The sequence below is a fragment of the Penicillium psychrofluorescens genome (assembly GCF_964197705.1).
Source record: "Penicillium psychrofluorescens genome assembly, chromosome: 2".
Lineage (NCBI taxonomy): Eukaryota > Fungi > Ascomycota > Eurotiomycetes > Eurotiales > Aspergillaceae > Penicillium > Penicillium psychrofluorescens.
Window position 1 is genome coordinate 1,290,848 of NC_133440.1, and position 24,214 is coordinate 1,315,061.

Consider the following 24,214-nt stretch of genomic DNA (forward strand, 5'->3'; position numbering starts at 1 on the left):
TGCATGGTTATCGGAGTTGCTATTGAGAACGCTATCTCGGACCAACAACATAAAAAATAGAGGGACGTAACACAAGGTAGTTACATTATGACAATAGGAAAACAGAAAGAACCCCCAACGTCTTCCGACATCTACACGTTGCTGATGGAGACCTCGAGGTCGTGCAGGTCCTTCTGCAGCTCCTGGTGCTTCTTCGCCATCTCCTCGTACTTGGATTCCCACTGATCGCGTTCTGTCTCGAGTGCCTGCACCTTGCGCTCGTAGTGGCCGGCCTTGACGTCGGTTTGGCGGAGCCTAGACCGCGGGGGAAGGTCAGCACAAATTCAAGGCAGGTAAAAAACAACCCCACGAAAAGAACAGCATACTTCTCATTCGTCTCCCGCAGCGTCTTATCGTTCTCCTCCGCCTCCTCCTCCAGCAGCTGCACCCGTCGCTGGAGGGCCTCGTTCTGGGTGTCGTGCTGGGCGCTCTGGCTGGCAGCGTCCTTGGCCTCCTTGAGAGAAGTCTCCAGCTTCTCGACCTCCTCCTCCAGCAGCTGGTTGCGGTGGTTGAGGGATGTGATATCCTGCTCCTTGGACAGGTTCTCCTGCTCGAGCGTCTTGATCTTGGTCTTGAGTTCCTCCACCTGCTCGTGGGCCTCGTCCGCCTCGACACGGAGGGTGTTCATGCGCTAGAGTTTCATTGCTCGCATTAGTTGTGGATATGAGACGTAAGGTGGTGCGTGTGGTATGGTGTGGGTATGGTGTAGTGTGCATTGTTCATGGTGGGATGGGTCGAGCTACCCCGCCAGACAGGCAGGGGTATTTACAGGAGACTCACCTCCTTGATCTTGTCCATTTTGGAAGTCTTGGTGAAAGGAGAAGGGATAATCCGAAAGAAGGTGGAAGGTGGAAGGTGGACAGTCGGGGGTAGTGATTGGAGGAGATGTGGAGGAGTCAGGGTTGAGAAGGAGAGAGAGGAAGAAAGCGGGCTGACCGACAAGAGGGAGTAAGAAGTGTGGTGTGGCAGTCAGGTACCGGGTACTTATCCACCAGGCACACAATGCAGCCAGTGCCAGGTACCGAGTACGGGCACCTTCTAGCCCCTCCTACTGGCAGCCAATCACGTGCTGCGGATCACCCGCTCGTCTCCACGGGCAACAACAAAACAATAGTTACTTCCTGGCTTGAGACAACCATCTGCAGGAGACCACCATCGCCATCATGCTGGCCCTCAGAGACCAAGAGAACCTGGTAAACACCCACCACACGGCTGCGGCTGCCAAACCATTGAATCAGGGCGTCAACAAACTGCCTCCCAAGACACCTGGCAAGACCCCCTTCAAGGTGCCGCTGAACGATGAGAACAACCCCGTGGCCTTTGGAAAACGTACGATCAAGGGAAATCGCCAGGAGAATGGCAAACCGGGCAAAGATGCATTCATGACTCCGATGGGTAGGGACCCTCTGATATCATATACAACAGTACTAGACTGACGCGTGGACAGACACCAGAACCCGCGCGCCTCTGGGCATGAAAACCACCAATGCCAAAGCGAAGGGCCTCCAGACACCCGCTCCCTTTGGAGGAACGCTCAAGCCGGAGAAGACAAACCGCAGGGCGTCAACCGCCCAGAGAATCAAGAAACCGGCTCCCGTCCCGCAGCAGGCGCAGCCAAAGGTTCAAACCGAAGCTGCCCAGGATGATGTGCCCGACATTGAATACATGCCCCCCAAGCCTACGGAGCTTCCCGATATCCCGGATGATGTGACCTACGACACGACTTTCCCGCAATTCCGCCCGAGGAACCGTGCCCTAGGCTTGGAGAGCGTGTACGGAAGACAGGAGGTTGGCAACGATGGCCTCACCAGCAAACAGCGCAAGTTTCAGGCAGACTCGGCGGCGTGTGACAAGATGGCGGACGAGATGATCATGAAGCAGCTGGATGGGGTCACATTCGACGAGGAAAACGAGCCGCCGAAGCCACCGCAGGCCGAGAATCGCCGCGTCAAGGGACCTACGACGACCACCAGACAAGCTCGCAACATCTCTACCATTCGATCTCGCGACGCGGCGGCTGCCCTTGCTGCGCCCAAACCCAGTGCAGCCCCGGCTCGGTCTGCCTCGGCGCCCAAAGCGAAAATGCCACTGATGCCGAAGAAGACCCGCACTCCAAGCAACCCGTCATCGATGCGCAACGCGGCCGCTGCAGTTACATCCAAATCGACCCTTGGGTACTCCAAGGGAAGAAGTGTTTCGTCCACGCTGCAGGAGAAGACCGCCGAACAGAAGCCGGCCAGTGCTCTGGATACGCTGTCTCCGCAGGCATACCTGCAGCTGTACGGACCGCCTCCGCTGGGGTCGGATATGTGGATGCGCTGCAAGACTGCTGGCTGCTTTGATGAGAATGTCACTCGGACCGAACCGGAGGAGGTGCTGCCGACCTTTGACGAGGACGAGGAGGACCAGAATTTCCAGCTGACGCTGTAGACGCTGGCATTATTGCGTGTTTACATATTTGTATTGGTATTGGAGGGATATCGGCAGGAATGGGTTAGTTATTAACTGTGTCGGCAAGCCGATAGGGGCCTGGCGTTTGATTATTGATTCCTTTTTTGAAGAATGACGATACTCCTGCCATTATCTCATGCAACCGCGGATCGTGCTGTTTCAGGAATCTCCACTCGCCAGACGATCACTCAGCCAAGCCCACAGGCGAGACGCACATGAAGAAGAGGACCCAAAGACTGCAAATTATTATTCTGGATCGTGAATTCCGTGAACCCCCTCGGCCAACCCACGGACCAGGGTCTGGTCCCGCCACGTACTATCTTTCGGCATCAAGTCCTCACCGCCTAGTTATTTACTCTTGTTGTTCCTCCTTTTCCTTCTTCCACTCCCACCACCTCTCCCTCCCTCCCCCAATTCCTCTCGCCCGCCATGTCCTCCGTCCACCCGGAGTCCATCGAGGACTTCGAGTTCATCGAAACCCCGGCTGCCCCTCCGCAGTCCAAGCCCGCCGTGGACTGCGGTGTGCCGACCACCCTAGTAAGTGGCTTGCTTGCTCCCAGCTCTCTGCACGGGAACTAGCTCTGACTAGCTTCTGTTCTCTCCAGTACCCGGCCATTAAGAATGCCCCCGTCCCCGCCGACTCGCCGGGCAGCGACAGCTTCTCCAATGGCTTGATGATCTTCCTGCTCATCGTGGTGCCCTGGTTCCTGGCCCGCCAGGTCCGCGGAGGCTTGTACACCACCATCTTCTTTGCTATCTTCACCACGGTCCCAGTCCTGATGGCCTTCTGGACCGTCTCCTCCACCATCTCCCCGCGGAAGACCGAGAAGGCCAAGTACGCCGGCCGTCCGGTCGAGCACTACCTGCAATTCCACAGCGAACATGACCGTGCCACCTACCGTGGCAAGAGCAAGATCCCCATGGAGACCTTCTACGAGAAGTACTTCAACGGCGAGGTCGACTTCAAGGGCGATGCCCTTGAGTGCCTCGAGTATCGTCATGACTGGGCCAACTTCCGCTTCACCATGGGTCTTTTCAAGCACTTCCTGTTCGGCTTCATTCCCGAGATGCTGCTGCACACTCGTTCCCAGGGTACGTTACGTCTCTCACATACCTTCTTTTTTTCATTCTCTAAACTTTTCCAGATGAGGAGCAGGTCCGTGACCATTACGACCGCGGCGATGATTTCTACGCCTGGTTCCTTGGCCCGCGCATGATCTACACCTCCGGTATCATTAGCGATATCAACAAGGAAGAGACTCTCGAAGAGCTGCAGGATAACAAACTGGCCATTGTCTGCGAGAAGATCGGCATCCAGCCCGGCGACACCATCCTCGACCTAGGCTGCGGCTGGGGTACGCTGGCCAAGTACGCCTCGGTCCACTACGGTGCCCACGTCACTGGTATCACTCTCGGCCGCAACCAGACCGCATGGGGTAACAACGGACTTCGCCGCGCCGGCATCGAGGACGCGCAGAGCCGCATTCTGTGCTCGGACTACCGCGACTCGCCCCGCGTCGACGGCGGCTACAAGAAGATCACCTGTCTGGAGATGGCGGAGCACGTCGGTGTGCGCCACTTCTCCTCGTTCCTGTCCCAGGTTTATGACATGCTCGACGACGACGGTGTTTTCTTCCTGCAGATCGCCGGTCTGCGCAAGTCATGGCAGTACGAGGATCTGATCTGGGGTCTATTCATGAACAAGTACGTCTTCCCCGGCGCCGACGCATCCACCCCTCTTGGCTTTGTCGTCGACCGCCTCGAGGGCGCCGGCTTCGAGATCAAGGCCGTCGACACCATTGGCGTCCACTACTCTGCCACGCTCTGGCGCTGGTACCGCAACTGGCTCGGCAACCGTGACAAGGTCGAGGCCAAGTACGGCAAGCGCTGGTTCCGCATCTGGGAGTACTTCCTGGCCGCCTCCACCATCACCTCCCGCCAGGGTGGTGCCACTTGCTGGCAGCTTACTCTCGTCAAGAACATCAACTCGACGCACCGTATTGAGGGTATCAAGTCCCAGTTCGCTCTCACTGGTGCTCGCCAGGCTGCTATTGACCGTGCCGGTACTCTCCCCAGCGCCCACGTCGTCAAGAAGGACCTGTAAGGGATTTTGGAGGTGACATGTCAATGTCCAAGGCGTCGAGTCCGTCGTCTTGGATACATGATATTTGCAAGAAGGGGTGGTTAGGAGGAAGAAAAAAGAATGGTGCTGGTGCTGGTGCTGGTGCTGGTACCGGTGCCTACTGGAGAGGGAGGTCGTCCAGTACAGTCACGATGGATGACGGAGTGAACACTCGAAGAAAAACGCATCAACACGTTTGTGATGTGTGATTAGAATGCAGGGATACTGCAACTTTCTGTCGCAGGTACCTATTAGATATCTGTATGCTGGGCAGGGTTTCCTGTTGTCTGTTTTTATCTACCAATGAACGAAGCATTGTATGTAAAAGCAAACGCCAACCTTAGAATTTATAGATACGCCCATCGCCCATGTAAAAAAGCAAGATACATCATCTAATCAATAATCAGTGTCCCCGAAAATAGTAACGTGGGGTCCAAGTCCAAGCTCATTCAACTTCTTGTTCTCGACACTCACTAGGTACTATGGCCAATCCCGACGCCGAGGCCCTATGCCAAACCATTTCACTCGCCGATATCCAGGCTGTCGAAGAATGTCTGCAACGGGGAGATATAGACCCCAATCATCGTGACTGCGCAGGAAGAACGCCACTGCACCTAGCTTGCATCGCTTCCTCCCCTGCAATCGTGCAGAGCCTCATCGAAGCCGGTGCCAACATCACCCCGCGGACAAAAGATGGACAAACCGCATTACACCTTGCTGCCAAGCGGGGAAATGCTCAAGTAATTCGAATTCTCCTGTCTAAGAGTGCTGAAAACAAACACAAGGCGAACCCAACGGGTGGTCATGACACGGGCCTAAAAGAGCAGTTGGACAACGAGCTGGACACAGATGAGCATGGAGACTCTGTCCGTTTGCTGCGAATAGATCCCACCGACCGTGCACCCGCTCGCAGGTTATTTGAAGACATAGACGAAGTCGGCGCAGATGTTTACGAGCATCCCGACGTCAGATCCTGGAAAGACTTCACCACGCCGCTGCATCTTGCAATCTTGCACGGGCACACCGAAGCCGTCGTCGAACTACTTTCCATTGGAGCCAATCCCCTTCAGTCGCTCAGGACGTATCCTCCCGCCAACGACCTGCTCATCACCCAGTTCAGACCACAGACCGGTATACTACCAACCCTCTATCTGCCCTTGCTCCTCGACCGCCAAAAGGCCAGGGATATATCGCGGATTCTACTTGAAGTAAGCGGCGTCTCCATTGCCCAGGTAGACCCGGATCGGAGGACGCCGTTGCAGTACGTCGTTGCATCTGGATACGACGAGCTTCTCGATATATACTCACAGACCGACGAAAAAGGATTCACACTCGCATTGGACTATTTATACGTGAAACCAGCTCTTTTTCCGCGTGTGTATTCGGCCTTGAATACGGCTCTCGATTTGAAGAGCGCATCCGCGGCAATGAAACTGCTCGAGGCTGGCGCGAAGCCTTTCATTGAGTATGACGATTTTGTCGAGAATGTCGATTTCGCGAGTCTTCGTTCTCCTCAGCGAAAGGATCTGTCCAGGTATTATCGGCTGGCTAGACAGCCTATTATCTCTGCTGTTGAGAATGAGTTGCCGCAAGTTGCAATGGAGATTCTTCGGAGAGGGGCAGATTCATGTACCTGGAGGTATTTGTCGACTTGTCTTAGTCGTGGATATTCAGTTCTGGACGCGGTGCGCCGGAAACTTAAAAGTTTGAACGGCTTTTTGAGTCTGACTTCACTCCAGCAGGGGGCTCTAAGGCCTTTCGATGAACATACAGAGTATTTTTCGGGCCTCACGGAGGGTACATATCAAATGTGGGCTGGGAAGGTAATTCTGGGCAGAGCACGTAGTTGCTATGAAGATATGCAGAGGGCACACGAAGAAAAGAAGAAAGAGACCGACAAGCCTCAAGAATTCGATGCGAAGAGACAAAGAATCCAGAGTCTGGTTCAGGACTACCAGATACTGAAAGCAGAACTGCTAGCTCGAGGCGCAAAACCATTCGAGGAACTCCATCCCGAAACACCTGCATCCGATAAGGAGTCACAACTAGGAGGAGAGTTCACTAGCGATATATACAATAGGCCGTCATTATTTCCGTTTGAAGCTGGCCAGGAAGCATATTTGGAATTGTACGGCATTTCCCTGTTGTCGAAAAGAAAGGATATTATACTGACTTCTCACAGATTTGAAGCAGCATGGCAAGGCGACTCGGAGACTATAAAGCGTCTAACTCTGGAAAAAGAGGACGGCAACGAACTCCAAGTCTCCAAGTGCGACAGACTAGATTTCTCTCCTCTTTCGCTCACCACCCTGAAACGCCACTGGGATGTCGCAAGACTAATCATCCAAATACATCAGGCCCAGCCTCGAAAGCTTTCACGGTCTGGATATTTTTTCGGGGATCAATCGCTCGACAGAGACGCTTTCAAGGCTGTTAATCACAGCGAAGTTTCGCTGCGTCTGTCGACCACTGATCCGAATTCAGCTCCACATATGAATCTGATGGAACATGCAGTCATTGAAAATGATCCGCGCTTGTTGGCATCTCTTTTGGAAACTGGAGAACTTACCAGCCCTTATCACCATGGTCGACGCCTGGGAGCTTTATGCAAGCGCTATTTCCTTCTTGCTATGAAATTGGGCCGTGTCGAGTGTCTTGCTGAGATTATCACCAAAACGGGATTTGGGATTCCATTGAGAGGATACAAGATCGGAAAAAATGAAGGGGCACAGAAGGTATTGCCTTCGGCAGTGAATCAGCCCAAGAGAAGTGAGCGGCCACCCCTTCTGGCAGCGGCAACACAAGGAAATCTCGCTACTACAAAATGGTTCCTTGGTGCAGACGCGACTGAATGCTATCTTCAATATGCTTCTTCGATCCAGGAAGAGGATAGAATGCAACAGTTTTCCCAGTCCGGAACCGACACGAAGGAAGCACTGCAGAGATGGCTGAGTTGGAGAGGCAAGTCCCGAGGCCTTTAATTTCAACAGTGGTTAACATTTTGCAGATGATTTGATTCTTCATTGTGCAGTAATGCCCGAGCCGTGCGAAGAATCAGAGTGCCTAGTCCGATACCTCGTCGAAAACTTTCCCTCGTATCTGAACACCAGGTCTACAGAAGGCCACACGCCTCTCGCGTTAGCATTCTCACTCCATCGAGCCACCTTCGCCCGCATTCTCATCGATGCAGGCGCGGACCAAACAACTCATGATCGGTTTGGGAATAACATCCTGCATTTGACTTTAGTGTCTCTCGAATGGGAACCCTGCAAGAATCTTCATGCCCTGACCGAGATGGTCGGTCTTCTAGATCGACAGATTATCCCATCCCTGCTCAACGAGCGGTGCCAAAGGCATCTCACTCCTCTTGCGCGATGGATGTCCTATTGCGACGGATCTTATCGACCACTTCGCTACCCATCCTGGGATACTGATCCCGATCGCGACAACCGGCCCGCCATTGCAGGATTTTTACTCGACCTGGGCGAACACAGCAGCCAAAATCAGTTAGAGCAGCGCGATGCGAGAGGTAATACCCCTGCCCATATCGCAGTCACGAAACAATTTCCGGGTATCTTGAAGGTAATCCTGGACCGGCGTCCAGACATGTTATCTTGGGAGAATTCTTCTGGAAAGACAGTACTTGAAATGGCGCAAGATGCGTGGACGGACTTGGTTCTGAGCGATCAAAATCTCCTACTTGATATGCAATGGCCTGCGCTGAGTAGGGAGCCTGGAATTGAAGATGATCTGATCGATCGTGATCCACGTTACTTCGTCGGCAGCCCTCCAGATGCGAGAAAGGTGCCTCAGATCACGTACGAGCTCTGTCTTGAGCGGGACAGACTGCATCCTGGGCAACGGAGACTATTCACTCGGGAGATGGCTGATGACCTCCTTCGTGGGAAACATGCTAGATGGGGGCATTGTTTGGAGGATTGGCTGTTTCGTGTTGATAGAGATGTGGTGTGAAGATGAGGTCTGGATTTTGCAGTAGATCCATCGAAACCATTTTTCAAAGTTGAACTTTTCGATTACGGAGATCAAGACCAAATAAGGTTGTGAGGAGCTGATATTCCGACCAAACGCATTTAGTCCGGTTTGAAATGCCATGTGGCTTACCCCTGCACATGCAGGCCCGGATGCACACTTGACAGTCTCCACTATCGAGAGCCTCCTACGCAACACTGGAAATGGAATATCATAGATATGAATATGCAATGGGAATTTCGCAAATAAAGCAAGAAAATGCTAACTGTACATGGAGATCGTCACAACGCCGCTAATTCTGCACCAAAAGCATCATCATCATCACCACTCAAAGCTTCTGCTCCTTCTGACCCTTGCTGAAGCGCTCAAATGACGAGACCGGCGGGGCCGTGCTCGGGTTGGGGTGATGCTTCTTGAGGGCCATCTTGACGGGGTAGTCGAGGTCGAGGTCGGCCTTGGGGTCCGACGAGGGCTTGAACTCCACGACGAGATCGTCCTTGACGGCGAAGACGGAGTCGATGTCCAGATGGGGGTCATCGCTGGGGTAGATCTGGTTGATGATGGTCGCGTAGTTGGGGTGAGTGATCATGAGGTGGATGTGGGCGGGACGCATGGGCGAGCGGTCCATGAGATTGAGGAGGACACCGGCGGGGCCGTCGGTGGGCAGGGAATAAGGAGTTGGGTGGTAACAGTACCACCAGAACTCGCCCTTCTCGTTGGACGTGAACTTGCCGCGCAGGTTGTTCTCGGACTGCTTGGGGTCTTGGAAATCGTACTGTCCGTTGGCTGAGGCCTGCCAGATGTCCAGCACTGCGCCGGAGATGGGCGCGCCGGTCTCCATGTCTTTGAGCACGCCGTGCATGTAGGTGATCTTGCCATCGGGGTTGGCGTCTTGGATAATGCTGTCGCCCAGAGAGCGGAAGGGCGCGTTGGGGGACCAGAAGGGGCCCAGGATGACGTTGGAGGTCGGGGAGACGCCCTCATCGGTGACGATCTTGTTGGCGATCTCGTCGACGAGACTAATTTCCTGTTAATATACATTTTCTTATTCTCTCTTCGCGTATACTTACGACTCCAGACCGATCACATCACAGATACGGTGGCACTCGTTGCGAACGGGAGTGCTGATCTTGCCGATGGAGTTGATGAACTCCACGCCCATCATCCACTCGGCGGAGGTCAGTTCAACCTCGCGCGCAAAGTCGTGGATGTGGCGGATCAGCGAGCCCAGGATCACACGAGCGCGCTCGGGAGTCTGGGGGCCCATGGCATTCACCACGTAGGGCGTAAAGTTCGGATCAAACTCGCGGTGGGCAGACATGATTCAAGGTGAATGTGTCAGTGTGTCAGAGAGAGAAATTATGGAGAGGAATGGAGGATCCCCAGAGGAAACATCGCAAGTCTATATATACGGCTCATCATGATGGCGACGGCAAAGCGTTCGGCTACGCATTGTATTGGGAGAGGGTGGGGGAGACAGTGCGGGCAACGGTAGATCGACTGGCCAGATGCCGAGCGGTGTGGTTGGTCGATTCACATTTAATGTTCAAGGTGCCGAGTGGCGGCATGTTGGGGTTTAAAGCTGCCGTGCAACCGACAGCCTTGGATTACGCAGAAAGGGGAAATGTCTTTTCCCGTGACTCTCGGCTGCCGGCCGGGAGACCAATGCCGGCTGAGTCAGCGTGGAATTGGACGCCTAAGCAGTCAGGCGTCCACCTTTGGGCAGGACTGGACCAGTTGATCTTTTGAGGAAGGCAATGTGAATAGATAGTATAACCATACGTCAGGCCCTACTGGAAGAGAGCCGTCATTCTTTCGTGATAACATAAACAATTCGGAAAGGAGAAACCGCATATATCACAGCCTCCTCCCGAGACAGGTCAATTTCACTTCCGGCGCTTCGACAAGAAAGCTTGGGAAGCCAAGACAGCAATGTATACGAATACAACCCCTGCCGCGATAACCGAATAGGCAATCACTGCACCCCGAGGAACACCTGAACTTCCAATGCCAGCGAGCATAAACCCCAGTCCTCCATTAATGATACCCAGGAGGATCATGGAACGACCAAACCATCGATGGACGTACGCAAACCAAGCTTTCTGCCCTGTCTTGCGGAAGTGCAAATGCTGAATTATGCCCATGAGAGGCTGGATGAGCAAAATTCCTCCGACTGTGATAAGGCCGATGATGGGGTGATAACTGGTTATGAAATCACCCGTGACAGCCAGGTACACCCCGATGCCCAGGCCGGCCAGCGCGACGCAGAGTGTGAACAATTGCAAAGGTGCATGGATGCGAGGAACGGTCTTCGAGTAAGGGATGATGCGTATGAAGAGAGAGAAACTTGGAAACAGCACCACAAAGGCGAAAGCCATAAGAAAGCCGTGAGTGACTAGAATCATAGTCCCCGAAGAAGCAGACCCGCCGCCCGAAGAAGCACCCGCGGCGGCGACGAATGTCCCATTGAATCCACTGAAAGGGTTGCTATTGGCCATATTTGCAGACGAGACAGTTGCTTGAGTCAAATCAATGGTCTGGTGGCCTTCAGTGTCGTGCTTGACTATAGATGCAGATTGATCGGTTGTGTCGAGCGGGCTGCCTTCTCTAACGGCCCAGATCCAGCTGCTCGAGGGACTGGTGGTGTCGAGAGATCCACCGGACCAGTGAAGGCAGCTATCGCATCGGATACTCGCTGTCATATAGCCGTCTTGGATGCCGCTCCCTTCAAGCAGAGAGACCTGAGCGCTTGGGTTGAACAATGGTTCGATGTGGCCCAGACCCAGTCGGGGCGACACAGTGATGTTATCATTGCCAGATGCGTAAACGACGAAGATATTGGCGCCGGCCATCTGCGATCCCTCACCGAGAGCGACCCATTGATACGAAGTAGAGGCGACGATTTGGAAGAATGGGACCCCCGAGTCTAGGGTGACGCTGTAGGCCACATGCGGGGCGGCGGCAGGAAATGTATATATACCGGCACTAACAGCCGATACTTCAAAAAAAGTTAGATGTTTTGCAAAAGATAGAAGGGAATATTGTACTCACTAAGACCGAGAGCCGTCAGAAATGTTAATTCTTTCATAGTTTAGGGATGTTGATCAAAAAATGTCAAAAAAAAAAAAGGCCTACGAAGACATCGAGGGTTATATCTAGACTTTACGAGCATAGCCACAGATGAGGAATGATTTGGCATTATTGTACGCGTCAGTTCAACCTTGATACTAGGGCAAGTGATGACAATTAATCGCTCATCAGGCAGATCTCGAATCGTGTGCTGTGCCTTATTTTAGACAGGGGCCCCACTGCGCGACCAATTTCCGGGGGTTTGAGAGGCTGTCGTTTTCGTACCCAGGAAACTTATCTGATTCTCGAAGATCCCCAGCCTTTATCTACACCAGGACTAGCGCCCGACTTACTTTTCCCGCTCATGCCACACATAGTAAATACAGCCCTTGGAAGTCGGTGTTCTTGCCCTGCCTGTGTTTCGGCTCACGCGATCTTCTGGGCCGTGGTGGGATTTTCTCGCCGTGCTGACTGGCACCTTCCAGATTGGGACCTGCATAATGCAGACCAGAAGATCATTTATCGCGAAACCCTTGCTGACTGCGATTGGGATTGTGATTACCAACCGCTTCTTTTATTGTGGTAACTAAACTTCACCGCGTCCCCCGTGAGGATGCGTGGTATTGCCGATCTTAGGCAGAGAGAGTAAATGCGAGCTTGACATGAGACAAGATTAGCTTTGGGGGGAGCACACAGCCCCCTTAAATGTGATATGTAAGACGTTAGTAATAGCCAGGGGAGAAGTGAGTGGAGCAGGAAGTGGCTGACAGCTGGGAGTTGCACACTGCCTAAATGTAGTAATTGCATGCTACCACACGCGCCATTGAGGTGTCTTGATTTATCATAATAGCCTTCAGGTAGATTCACCATTGTTGATGCAGTATGCCGAGCACGGCTGGAGCTGATCGGCCTAATGACACGGGACCGCAAAGAGGGTTGAAAATATTGCACACTTTCTGTCGAATGTCCCTTCTTCACCGATCCTCCACCCTTCTTTCAAACGGACAGTGAGTCTTCCCCTGTCAAATTCAATAAGCTCAGTGCAACATTGTATTGTGTATAAGGACAGAAAACTAATCTAATAAGCTGCTGCTACTCTCACCTCAATTGGCAAGGCACGTGAACAGCCAACCGAGAAATACGAGAATCAAGCAGCAGCACTAATAGGCAGCACAAGTCGTGACACTCCACCCGCAATAGTTACAGTATGCCTTTGAGGAGCCGTCTTTTCACTCCGCACACGATTTTCAGCAGTCCCAAGACTTCTCGCATACATCGGAAAAGACCCGCCCGCGACAATAAGTCTCACTCGTGTACCCACCCGGAATCGATGAGCACAGTCTTGCAGATTCAGCTGTAGAGGCTGGGACGTGTCGCGCGACGGATCGAGCGCCTGGTACACCTCAGTGATGTTGTGGGACACGCCCTGGGCGTCGACCTCGCTGAGCCGCACGAACAGGTCTGCAAAGGGCGGGTCGCTAGCGTGTGTCAGATGAACGGATGGAATGCCCAGAACCTCAAGATCCTCTGAAAAGGGCTCGCTCGTGAACGCTAGGACATCTGATCTCTCTGCGTAGGCACCGTCGTCTACTCGTCCGCCGGAAGCCATTTGGTTGCCACCGATGCTTGGGGTAGGGTACAAGGGGTCGAAGACAAAGGAGGCCGGTTTTGCATCCTGCACAGGCTGCTTCGATCCGATACCGCTATCCTCTTGCAGATATAGGGCCTTGGGCTGAGTAGCTGGAGGCCAGGTAGGCATTGAGCGCCATTCCTGGGAGCCAGTGATAAATATGCGAACTGGAGGATAATTGTATTTTCCGGTTTTGGTCAGGTGCTCAGCGAGGAAGTCCATTATCTCCGGCGTAGAATGTAGACCAGATCCTTGGACATGTGTCCAGGGACCGACGATGAGGCTCACATTGACACCTCTATTGTGCAGGTGCTTGAACTGGTGCATTGTCTGTGTTGTGAAGGTGTCGTACCAACCACTGACCAACAATATAGGAATCTTCACACGATCAAGAGATACGTGGTGTCGTCGTGATTCCCAGTAGGCATCATCAACATTGGGATGTTTCAAATAGTCAAAAATCCACGGGGCCTTGTCGCCGAAGTACTTCTGCAGACTCGCTTCCAGCGGCAGACCAGCTACAGCTTTTTCGAGCCGCCCGGACGGCCGCAAAAAGCTCAAACCGGGTATATTTGACAGACGGGAGAGAAAGCTCCCTCGCTCGTCTTCACGCCTCGACATCAGATCGCTCCAGGATGCGCGATCAAGCCGAAAGGACCCGGTACCCCATGTGTGCCAGGCCTGATCATGAGGCCCAACGGGAATGACAGCAGCAATGCAGTCGGCGGGTGGGTTATGCAGGAGGGCCCACTGGCTGTAACCGAGATACGAGGGCCCCAGGGTAGCAAAGGAGCCAGGATACCAGGGCTGCTGACGCATCCAGGCGACGATATCCTGACTGTCGGACTGCTCATTGCTGTGGGGGTCGAAAGTGCCACCGGAGCCATCAGTGCCGCGTGTGCTAACAAAGAGGGCCTGGAAGCCTCGAGCAGCGAAGAGGCGGGCATTGAGGAAGGTGATGCCTGCGCCTCGACCGTAGCAGCACTGGACCATGATTAGACCCGCGGATGCTTGGTTATCAAGCAATTCTGGTGCGTAAAAGTCGGCAGCCAGCTCGACGCCGTCCCGCAGAGGGATCTGGACCGGTTGCGTTGTGTAGCTGCATGTTTCGGAGCGTACGCCAAGGTAGCGTGCTCCGAGATTGTCCAAGGTTGCTCCTGCAAAGCTGCGCTTTACAGGCTGCCCTGCCATTGTGCTAGCAGTAGAGGGGTTTGAGCGATGTAGTGACTCAGGACAAGCCAAGTTGATCAATACTATCTCAGGTGTTATTATTCCCGAGTTCAATTGTAGTCGCGAGGTGAAGAATACCAAGCAACACTCGTGGAGTTATTGCCCATGCCCATGACGTTGCCGGGTGAGGCGCAGTGGAGCGGGATTCGGCCCTCCCTTCCCGATCGGGGTTCGGAGACGATCACTTCCCGAAGCGGTAACTGCATCGTGGTGCTCCTTCTATTTAGTTACCTGAAGTGTCGTTGGTTTTGCAAAGAGTAGCATTCGTCGATGGCCTCGTGGAAAAGGGTTGATTTACCTCTATCGGAAGATTCTATCTACGGAGAAGACTCAGCAACATACCCGTCAAAAGCCCGTACATGAGCCACAGTTGATCTCTGTCCAACCACAACAAACCGCCCGATAGCCTGACGAAAGACATCAACAAATACGGAAGCATGGTGAACCCGGACGCAGCATCTCCATAAACATTCATCTGGTGTCCAGGGGATTCGTGAAGTGCAAGGCATGAATTATGGCAATGAAACCAGATGCCACGTCATAGCATGACTGAATGACACGATGAAGTTTCTCAACTGGCATATTAGGTTGCAGAAGGGCGATTGATGGTATGTAAGATAACTCGATAACTCGAAATGTTCGGGAAATTCCGCAAGTTCCGGAGATCTCGTAGTCATACACACTCGAGATTGTACGGTGACGGTAGTACAAACCACCACTGCTGACCGACTCTCTTATCGCTCCTTACTGGTCAAATGCTCGGTATCTACTGCCAATGTGACAACCGTTCATATTTTGTGATAAGATAGGACCACAAAAGTTAAATCACTTTCTGGTGATCCAAACCCTGCAGACAATCGTTTCGTAGTCAAGAGACACGGACCGGACAGAGGACCGAGCCAGACAACGCATACATGATGGCAACAACTGTAATAGAAAAGGCGGTCAATTAGCTTAGCTTGTGTGACCATTTACTTCAATAGTTCGGGAATGCCGGTTCCTTCGCCCCCACCGGTACCCAAGCCGAAAAATGGGGCTCTTGACATGGCGGGGAAGGTGGGTCTAGAGGTCATGCAGTCGTTGCTTAATCCAGGATGCGAAGGGTTATTGGCGGGAAACTAGATCGCCAAGTACCTAGCCCCAATCTGAGTGGCGGAAACATAGGGAACGGGATGCTGCCCGAGCATCGTTCGGGTCAGCAGATAACTTTGACCCCTGTCGATTACGGCGCTAAATCCTGTCGGCTTCTAGTACCGTGCCGTATGATTAAGATAACGGATCTGGTTTCTGATCTTGGCGAATCAACCCGCTGGTTTTGGATTGCATTGCCAAATTGGAACAATGAGCTGCTCACCTGATCGGAATAGAAACCTAACTACCGTGTTATTATTAGAAGTGTGACGAAGAATATAAAGGGTGTTCATTATGACTTTCACTGTACAAAGGGCTTTAAAACTATATTCTCTTGGACTTTCTTGTGACATCATCTTCATGGCGACTTCAATGCTGCACTATTTTGGCTTTGGCAACACCGCTCCTTCTTCCAAGGAAGAAGTAAAGCGCACCCCCGTGCGCGCTTTGCCCGCATCATGGTACACTTCACCAGAGATGTATGAGTTGGAGCGTCGTGCCATATTTTCCAAGAGATGGCTCTTTATAACCCACAGCCTGCGGATAAAGGAGACTGGTGACTGGCTGCGCTATGAGATGGCAGGCTTCGATTTCATCATTACTCGTGATCGACAGGGCAACGTCAACGCATTTCACAACGTATGCCGGCATCGTGCGTACCCGGTTATTGAAAAGCAAGGCTCGGGAAATTCCAAAATCTTGGCCTGCCGATATCACGGCTGGTCTTATGGGTTGAATGGAAAGCTCGCAAAAGCTACCGGATATCAAGACCTGGATGGATTTGATAAGGAGCAAAATGGCCTTTTTCAGATCCATGTCAAGGTCGATGTCAATGGATTCATCTGGGTTAATCTAGATGCGAAGGAAGTCCCCGAAGTGTCCTGGGAGGAGCACTTCCGAGATGTTGACAAACAAGAACGGTACAATGTCTACAACTTCGACGACTATGACTTTGATCATGCCTATGAACTAGAGGGCCACTACAACTGGAAGATTTTGGCCGATAATTTCAATGAATGCTACCACTGCCCTACGACACACCCCGACATTCCTGAGTTTCTCAACCTTGAATCTTTCGACAGCGATCTGAAAGATGGACATATCCAGCACCATTGCGTTTCTACACCAGAGCAAATCGCAAAGGGTCTTTATACTGCCAGTACTTACTACTTTCCAATGTCTGCCATGGTTGCTTCGTAAGTGCCCCCAGATCTGTCTCTTCAATCTCTGTTTGAAAATGGAAGGTTTTCTGACATACGCAGGCCTCATTTTATAATGGTCCAGAAATTCCTCCCCAAGAGTCCCAACAGCTCCCAGATGGCCTACGAAATTTACCGAAACAGAAATTCCTCCGAGGCTGATTTCAGGCTCATCAGCGACATGTACGCGCGCGTTATGGGAGAAGACAAGGTTCTTTGCAACAATACACAAAAGAACCTTGATCGCAATGTTTTTACCAACGGTCAACTTCACCCCAAATATGAGAAGGCGCCGCTATTTTTCCAAACCACAGTTCGTGAGGTAATCACAGAGCATTTTGAGCGCGAGAAATCCGAAGGGCGCGAGGTTTGGCCGGCGAAACCGAAGATGACATGCAACGTGCAAGTGAGTGAGAAGGATGAGGAGATCTGCGCAGCTCTCAGCTGCGGAATCCAGAAAGGGATTTTGGCTTGGTGATGAAATTAAGTAACAATGTGGCTCTAATACGACCATTTGCTTTTGGGCTATTATGTGAAATTACGACAGCTTTTCAAATTGAAATTAGCGTTAGCATCAGATTGAATAGATTGGAAATTTCAAATCAAGAGGATATAGATTATGGTAATCTCTACTACAGATGACAGAAACCAGTAGTAGAAGATATTGGCAAACTGAGTTTCTTACGATAAGCATGTATTTATGGACGCTGGCTTCTGTTTAGGGGGTAAAATAAACTTGAAATCTCCACTATGGCAGTATCCGATATACATAATCAGCTAAGAGTTTAAGGGGGCTAAGCTAGCAAACCGGACGAGAAACACGTAGCAAAGCAAAAGACCAGTGAATATAATGCCAATAAAATGGGAGGCAAAATCACAAGATCACGTTGGCTTCGCTTAAAATACCATGGAGTACAGACTAGCTTATCTTTTCATCCTCTAAAGGATGGACGCACGCCAAAAATCGGTGACGGCATCATGTCCGACCCGAATGACACGAATGTGGCTTGCCCTGCTTTCGGAGGCCGTGCCGACCCAATATCTTTCGCCACATCAACACGCATCAGGGATTATATCCCAGTGAATTAATATTGAAAAAATTACCGATTGATTTGCTGGCTTTCCTGGCTAGTTGGATATCCTAATGCTGTGCGACGGATGCACAGTGTCACCATCAAGCACAGGTCCGATACTGCAATCTATTGGCTAAAACCAGCGAGATGTATATATGCAGGCCGATGCAGTAGTGTCTTGGAGACTTATCTTAGTGTAAGAGTTTCAAGAAACCGGTAGGAATTCATTCTTCCTTCTCTTAGACCCTTGATCTCAATACGACTGACCGCATCATGACACTTCCATACATCGCTTGGACAAAATGACTGAACGACATCACAAGATAGTAAAGCTCCACCTTGTCATGAGGTTTCGCGATTATTTTCCAAATTTAGTTATACGTCCCAGAAGTAATATTCAAGGCAGTGGCAAACTTCCGGCGGCGTGTTGGCCTACCAAATCTGCTCTGGGGTGGTGCACGGAAGGGTCCCCGATCCGCCGTCTGTGTTATCATGAACATCCACGGATAAGCATGCCTAGAACTTTATTTTAACGCTAACAATTTACTCTGGCTAGCATCCCTGCATGAACGAGTCATTTGAATTGTTGATTGTAAAGATGCCGGGTAGACCCCCGAGATGTTACTTCCACCATGGAGAGAGAAATATAAGGCTTGATAATAAATAGGCTCCCCTTATTTGATAGTGACACAAGCAATATCCAGCGTTGAGTGAAGGTTGAATCGAAAAAAATGGGTGTCATGTTCGCCGGAAAGCCTCTAACTGTACTTGCACGATCCAGCCTGCAAAACAGGAACTTATCGAGAGAGTTACAGTTGCTGCGCTTCATTTCGACTTCAGCGATTTCGGTGAAAGCTGCACCCTGCATCTCGCTTCCACCTCTTTCGTCTCTACCAGCTCACGTCCTCATCAGATCACTGCTGGTCGCTACGATCTCGTCGAAAAAGTATCTGCTCATTCCCGCTCTTTCGCTCATGTCCATCCTCTCCAAGCCCAACAGACCGTGGCTATTCAATGTGGACCGGAATCCGATTCTTCATGGAATTTTGAAGAAGACATTCTATGAACAATTTTGTGCCGGAGAAAATAGCATTGAGACTAAGGCTACGATCCGAGAATTGAAGGATATGGGATTTCGCGGTGTGATCATGACATACGCCAAAGAAACTGTGTTTGATCATAAAAGTCAAGAACAACATGGAATGGGCGTTTCTGCTTTGGAGAGTGAACAAAAAGGAGAGCGTCTCGATTCTCGGGTCCTGCATTGTGCTAGCATTGAGGCCTGGCGGGATGGAACGCTCAAGACTGTCGACATGATGGAGGAAGATGATTACTTGGCAGTTAAGTGAGTAATGACCGACCACTATCAGGCGAACGATATCTGACTAGTATCGAGGTTGACCGGAGCTGGGGTTAAAGTCACTGAGGCATTCGCCGCCGGTGAATTGCCTCCTCAACAAATGCTAGACGCTTTGGACGAAATATGCGAGAGATGTAAAGAGCGGAAGGTTCGAATGCTTGTCGATGCCGAATCCCAGCATTTCCAACGGGGCATCTCGCGCGTGACCTTGGAGCTAATGCGGAAGTATAACCGTGACGGTTATGCCTCTGTCTACAATACCTATCAAGCCTACTTGAAGAGCACTCCCTCCACATTAGCGAGTCACCTCTCTGCCGCTCAACAAGAAGGTTTTACAATTGGTCTAAAGCTAGTGAGAGGTGCTTATATGGCCTCGGACGAACGGTCTTTGATTCACGATACAAAAGAAGACACGGACAACGCATATAATTCATTCGCCCAGGGTGCATTGAAACAAAGTATTGGAGACTTTGGAGCCAATGGTAGCCGCCCTTTCCCTTCGGTGAATTTATTCCTAGCTGGCCATAACAAGGAGAGTATGGTGGCAGCTTATGAGCTTCACCAGAAGCGCACGGCATCGGGCTTGCCTACAGTCCCCATTCGATTCGCCCAGCTTCATGGTATGTCCGATGAAGTTAGCTTTTCACTTCTTCACATGAAGGAAGGTGATGAAATTCCTGAAGTCTATAAGTGCTCGACATGGGGCCGCATGGGCGAGTGTCTGGCTTATCTCCTGCGGCGAGCAATTGAGAATCGTGATGCTGTCCTACGAACGGATAATGAGTATCGTGCGTTAAAGAACGAGATGTTCCGCCGACTGACGAAGCCTTTTTCCTTTCCACCGCCATCATAGAGCATGGCTTCTGAATCAAATTCGCGTATTTCACACAGAAATGGACTTGTTTTGTTCATGCCTTTGCATTTTATTCGCACAATTACGTCTGCCGTATGTCCCAAATATATTTTTATCAACCCATATATGATCATGCTATTTTTTCTAGTAATTAATCAAGACCAAGCTTTTGGCACAACTTGACTGGTTGAAGAGCCCAGACGGTTTTATCAGACCGACTGACTCTTCGGCCAGATTTTCAGTTATTAACAAGACCGTCCAAAAACAGATATCGCCATTCACATAACAATGTTATCCAATTATGCTCGAAATTTCTCATGAAAAAACGACCGCAACTCTAAGTTCGTCAAACAACCAACTCCAAAAGCAGGAATAATGCGAACGCAGCGCAACACCGTGGACGAGGGCAGATGCTGTTGTGAATGCTTAATTCTATTCACAAATGGCACAGTATATTGCCGCATGTACATGTCAAGAGCAAGTAAATGTAGCGGGGTAGCTACTAGCTGGGTGAACACAGGCACCGTCAGCTGCGTGATGATCGGCTTGGCGTTGGGGTGCGCAATGAAGCTGTCGGGAATGGCATCCGATAAACACGGCGCCAGGGTAAAAGATCCAAAAATGGTCACTCCATCCCGTATGAGAAAAATCGCCGCTGCGGCTCGTGCAATTGTCCGGTTTTGCTGGAAGGGAACGGATCCCTGCTGTGTTTTGCTAATCATTGCATTGGCTTTATCGTGACGTATCTTATCATCGGAACCTCTGCCGGTGCCATATACCTGCGCAAATCGGATGTCCTTCCACAATGCCAGCGGGACGTTAACCATCACAGTGGTGGCAAATGTAATAGTTCTGGCTGTGGCATCTTGGAATTTGTGACTGAGGGTGTCCGTTACATTCGCGACAGAGTAGGTAGCAGCGTAGAGAGCGAAGACGATGCCAAATGGTCGTTGAAAGACAAAACCGGCTCGCTGTCGGAGCGCTGCAACTGCATGCCGTCGCAGGCCGTGAACAATTGGCTGGCTGAATGAGGATTTCTCGACGATTGCTCTAGGTGTCATCAGCCCCCGCGGTCAGCCTCGCACTCAATAGTGTTATTGTGACCTACCTGTCGATGATTGCCACTGCTGGAGTTACTAAGGTCGCTGAGGCTATTGCCGCAGCCAGATCGCCTGCGAGCCGTGGAATATGTGAATGACTCCAATAAGCATTGCGTATCTGAGATTCGTGGTGCATGATAAAGAGCTTGTTTGCATAATGTAGAATTTTGAGCTGTTTATCTACAATACTGAATAGAAGGCCTCATTCTCTGTTGACACGAGAATCGGCTATCATCCCGATAATGCATATTCCTAGCTCCCATGACTTTATCACAATCTTCTCACTTTCTATTGATAGCAAATCAGAACTTGTGAGGGGATGAATGGTGGAGTCTCGGTGGGCCCACCGATGCGGAGCTATTCCTGCGGAGATATTTATGATTAGTACTTTAAAACCAACTTTTCGTCTTCTGACTTCTTGTCAAAGACAAAACTGTTGTTAACCAGATATATTTTCACTATTTGCCATGGCAGCATCTACCCTGTTGAGATCGCCACTGGCACGCCGCGCGAGGACGCACCTACGCTCAATGCCGGACGGTTTGTCAATCCAGATTCGTGCCAAAGCTACGATGCCATTCCGCCTCCCTGATCCTAGAAACGAAGCAAATGTGGGTATTATCCAGGCAATATAAAAGGTAGTCAAGCTAATCATGCCTACATCCAGCCTACGTACACGAAAGGCTCTCCGGAAAGGGCCAAACTAGAAGAAGAGTTAGCCAAACTTCGCTCTCAGCTTCCTGTGCGGAGTGAAATCATCTACGATGGCAAGACCCAAGATAGCTCCAAGTCATGGGGTCAACCAATGCCCGCGGAACATGCAACTACGTTCACAAACTATCCACTAGCCACGGCAGAGCAAACCAAGCTAGCCATTGACTTGGCTCTAAGCGCAAAAAGGGACTGGGAAGAAACTCCGTTTGTTGATAAAGCTTCGATATTTCTCAAAGCTGCCGAGCTATTAACTACCAAATATCGGTTTGAGATAATTGCGGCGACAATGCTGGGACAAGGGAAGAATATGTGGCAGGCCGAGATTGATGCTGCAGCTGAATTAGCCGATTTCTTCCGACTCAATTGCAATATGGCAGCAGAAGTTCTTGAAAGGCAGCCCACACGTGGTAGTGATGGCATGTGGAGGTCAGAATAAGTCTTTTGCGCATGATAGTTGAAGATACGAACTGATATATTTTGCAGTCGTATTGATTACCGTCCGCTAGAGGGATTTGTTTATTCGGTCTCACCTTTCAACTTCACAGCAATCGGTGGTAACTTGATATCAGGCCCAGCGCTGATGGGCAATGTCGTGCTGTGGAAACCATCACCATCCAATGTGTATGCCAGCTACTTGGTTTACAAGATCTTACTGGAAGCAGGTCTGCCTCCGAACGTGATCCAATTCGTGACTGGTGACCCGGAAACTATTACTGATGCTGCACTTTCGCACCACGATTTTGCTGGCCTAAATTTCATCGGCTCTTCTGATGTATTCCGCTCTCTTTACGGCCGGATTGGTCAGGGAATTGCGAACAAGTCGTACCGCGAGTTCCCACGCGTGGTCGCTGAAACCAGCGGGAAGAATTTCCACCTTGTTCATCCCTCCGCTGATATCAGCAGCGCCGTCAACCATACTATCCGTGGAGCATTCGAATATCAGGGCCAGAAGTGTTCTGCTACGTCTCGTGTTTACTTGCCTGAGTCTCGAGCGGAAGAATTCCTTACTGCATTGAAGGAAGGCGTCAAGGACATCACACTTGGAAGCCCCGATAGAGATCTGGGCGCTTTCATGGGCCCTGTGATTCACCGCAAGTCATTCGACAAGATCAAGTCTATTATAGATTCCAGCAATAAAGATTCGACATTGAAACTGCTTGTTGGTGGCTCTTATGATGACTCGGTTGGCTACTATGTGCACCCGACCGTCTACCAGGTCCAATCACCAGACCACCGCCTCTTGAACGAGGAGATCTTTGGTCCTGTACTTGCCGTTTACGTGTACAAGGACGCCGAATGGTCCCCGACACTGAAGAAGATTGATCAATCTGGAGGTGGCTTTGCCCTAACGGGTGCTGTCTTCGCCCAGGATCGTGCTGCCATACGCCAAGCTGAGGATGCGCTCCGATACTCGGCGGGCAACTTCTACATCAGTAAGTTTTCTGACCCCTCTATTCCTTCTTATTCAATGTAATAATGTATTTTTTCAGATTGTAAGACGACCGCCGCGCTGATTGGCCAGCAAAGCTTTGGTGGTGCGCGCTCAAGTGGAACAAATGACAAGGCAGGTAGCTCTGATGCTCTTCGACGGTTCACTAGCCCTAGAATGATCAAGGAAGAATTTTTCCCTCAGACTGGTTACAAATACCCCAGCAACCATTGAGAGTGCGCAAGAATTACGAGAATGTGATGAGATATTGGTGACACTACGAGATATTGCATTGTATAGATATACTTCCAAGTTCTTCATTCATGCCGTTTCGACGAGCAATTTCTCATACCTTCCGAGTCTGAATCTATTCTAATTCCTTATCAAAATTTGCAAGAATAGTTGAGTCAATGGCTCCATACATATGTCCTCTACATCTATCGTAACTCATATTTACACGCACTGATAGCAATAGCGACAATAGCGTGAGGATAAGAAGAGTAGACCAATGCCTGCTAGAAATCTTTACCTCGTTACATGTGGTCTATCATAGCTTTCGGGCTTGTTTTGATAGTAATAAAATTGGCCCAAGGCCAGGTAGAAAGAAGTCACCGGATCGACAACCAAGTTCATCAAACTCAGATGCCCTTTCTTATCTACTACTCTTTCTTCATATTTTTGGCTCTTGCCTATTTTCTATCACCAAAACAATAATTTCAAGGTCAGTTGCGTTGTTTGACCGCCTATCTAAGACATAGATCCGCACCGGCAATCCTCCCGATGGTTCATAGCAACCCCGCGCCACGGATCGGCAACGCAGCCGT

General features: G+C 50.9%; 11 protein-coding genes across 11 annotated transcripts; 7 read left to right on the forward strand and 4 right to left on the reverse strand.

The window, feature by feature from the left end:
* Window positions 1-131: 131 nt before the first annotated feature.
* Window positions 132-837, reverse strand: PFLUO_LOCUS2698 (tropomyosin-2; the record flags this gene model as incomplete). Its single annotated transcript, XM_073779864.1, has 3 exons — window positions 132-294; window positions 366-670; window positions 820-837. 3 exons carry the CDS (start codon window positions 835-837, stop codon window positions 132-134), a joined length of 486 nt encoding a protein of 161 aa, XP_073636777.1.
* A 365-nt stretch (window positions 838-1,202) lies between these two features.
* On the forward strand, window positions 1,203-2,469 carry PFLUO_LOCUS2699 (uncharacterized protein; the record flags this gene model as incomplete). The annotated part of the gene is made up of 2 exons (XM_073779865.1): window positions 1,203-1,434; window positions 1,487-2,469. The coding sequence occupies 2 exons, from the start codon at window positions 1,203-1,205 to the stop codon at window positions 2,467-2,469; spliced, it is 1,215 nt and encodes a 404-aa protein (XP_073636778.1).
* Window positions 2,470-2,919: 450 nt separating this feature from the next.
* PFLUO_LOCUS2700 (Sphingolipid C9-methyltransferase 2) lies at window positions 2,920-4,594 on the forward strand (the record flags this gene model as incomplete). The annotated part of the gene is made up of 3 exons (XM_073779867.1): window positions 2,920-3,027; window positions 3,096-3,582; window positions 3,636-4,594. The coding sequence occupies 3 exons, from the start codon at window positions 2,920-2,922 to the stop codon at window positions 4,592-4,594; spliced, it is 1,554 nt and encodes a 517-aa protein (XP_073636779.1).
* A 500-nt stretch (window positions 4,595-5,094) lies between these two features.
* Window positions 5,095-7,593, forward strand: PFLUO_LOCUS2701 (uncharacterized protein; the record flags this gene model as incomplete). The annotated part of the gene is made up of 2 exons (XM_073779868.1): window positions 5,095-6,740; window positions 6,795-7,593. 2 exons carry the CDS (start codon window positions 5,095-5,097, stop codon window positions 7,591-7,593), a joined length of 2,445 nt encoding a protein of 814 aa, XP_073636780.1.
* Window positions 7,594-7,645: 52 nt separating this feature from the next.
* Window positions 7,646-8,584, forward strand: PFLUO_LOCUS2702 (uncharacterized protein; the record flags this gene model as incomplete). The annotated part of the gene is made up of 1 exon (XM_073779869.1): window positions 7,646-8,584. The coding sequence occupies one exon, from the start codon at window positions 7,646-7,648 to the stop codon at window positions 8,582-8,584; it is 939 nt and encodes a 312-aa protein (XP_073636781.1).
* Window positions 8,585-8,930: 346 nt separating this feature from the next.
* On the reverse strand, window positions 8,931-9,923 carry PFLUO_LOCUS2703 (uncharacterized protein; the record flags this gene model as incomplete). Its single annotated transcript, XM_073779870.1, has 2 exons — window positions 8,931-9,621; window positions 9,673-9,923. 2 exons carry the CDS (start codon window positions 9,921-9,923, stop codon window positions 8,931-8,933), a joined length of 942 nt encoding a protein of 313 aa, XP_073636782.1.
* Window positions 9,924-10,488: 565 nt separating this feature from the next.
* Window positions 10,489-11,690, reverse strand: PFLUO_LOCUS2704 (uncharacterized protein; the record flags this gene model as incomplete). Its single annotated transcript, XM_073779871.1, has 2 exons — window positions 10,489-11,600; window positions 11,654-11,690. The coding sequence occupies 2 exons, from the start codon at window positions 11,688-11,690 to the stop codon at window positions 10,489-10,491; spliced, it is 1,149 nt and encodes a 382-aa protein (XP_073636783.1).
* Window positions 11,691-12,818: 1,128 nt separating this feature from the next.
* On the reverse strand, window positions 12,819-14,492 carry PFLUO_LOCUS2705 (uncharacterized protein; the record flags this gene model as incomplete). The annotated part of the gene is made up of 1 exon (XM_073779872.1): window positions 12,819-14,492. The coding sequence occupies one exon, from the start codon at window positions 14,490-14,492 to the stop codon at window positions 12,819-12,821; it is 1,674 nt and encodes a 557-aa protein (XP_073636784.1).
* A 1,542-nt stretch (window positions 14,493-16,034) lies between these two features.
* On the forward strand, window positions 16,035-17,339 carry PFLUO_LOCUS2706 (uncharacterized protein; the record flags this gene model as incomplete). Its single annotated transcript, XM_073779873.1, has 2 exons — window positions 16,035-16,858; window positions 16,925-17,339. The coding sequence occupies 2 exons, from the start codon at window positions 16,035-16,037 to the stop codon at window positions 17,337-17,339; spliced, it is 1,239 nt and encodes a 412-aa protein (XP_073636785.1).
* Window positions 17,340-18,908: 1,569 nt separating this feature from the next.
* Window positions 18,909-20,147, forward strand: PFLUO_LOCUS2707 (proline dehydrogenase; the record flags this gene model as incomplete). The annotated part of the gene is made up of 2 exons (XM_073779874.1): window positions 18,909-19,279; window positions 19,331-20,147. The coding sequence occupies 2 exons, from the start codon at window positions 18,909-18,911 to the stop codon at window positions 20,145-20,147; spliced, it is 1,188 nt and encodes a 395-aa protein (XP_073636786.1).
* Window positions 20,148-21,777: 1,630 nt separating this feature from the next.
* Window positions 21,778-23,624, forward strand: PFLUO_LOCUS2708 (uncharacterized protein; the record flags this gene model as incomplete). The annotated part of the gene is made up of 4 exons (XM_073779875.1): window positions 21,778-21,858; window positions 21,915-22,387; window positions 22,445-23,394; window positions 23,452-23,624. 4 exons carry the CDS (start codon window positions 21,778-21,780, stop codon window positions 23,622-23,624), a joined length of 1,677 nt encoding a protein of 558 aa, XP_073636787.1.
* Between the last annotated feature and the right edge of the window lie 590 nt (window positions 23,625-24,214).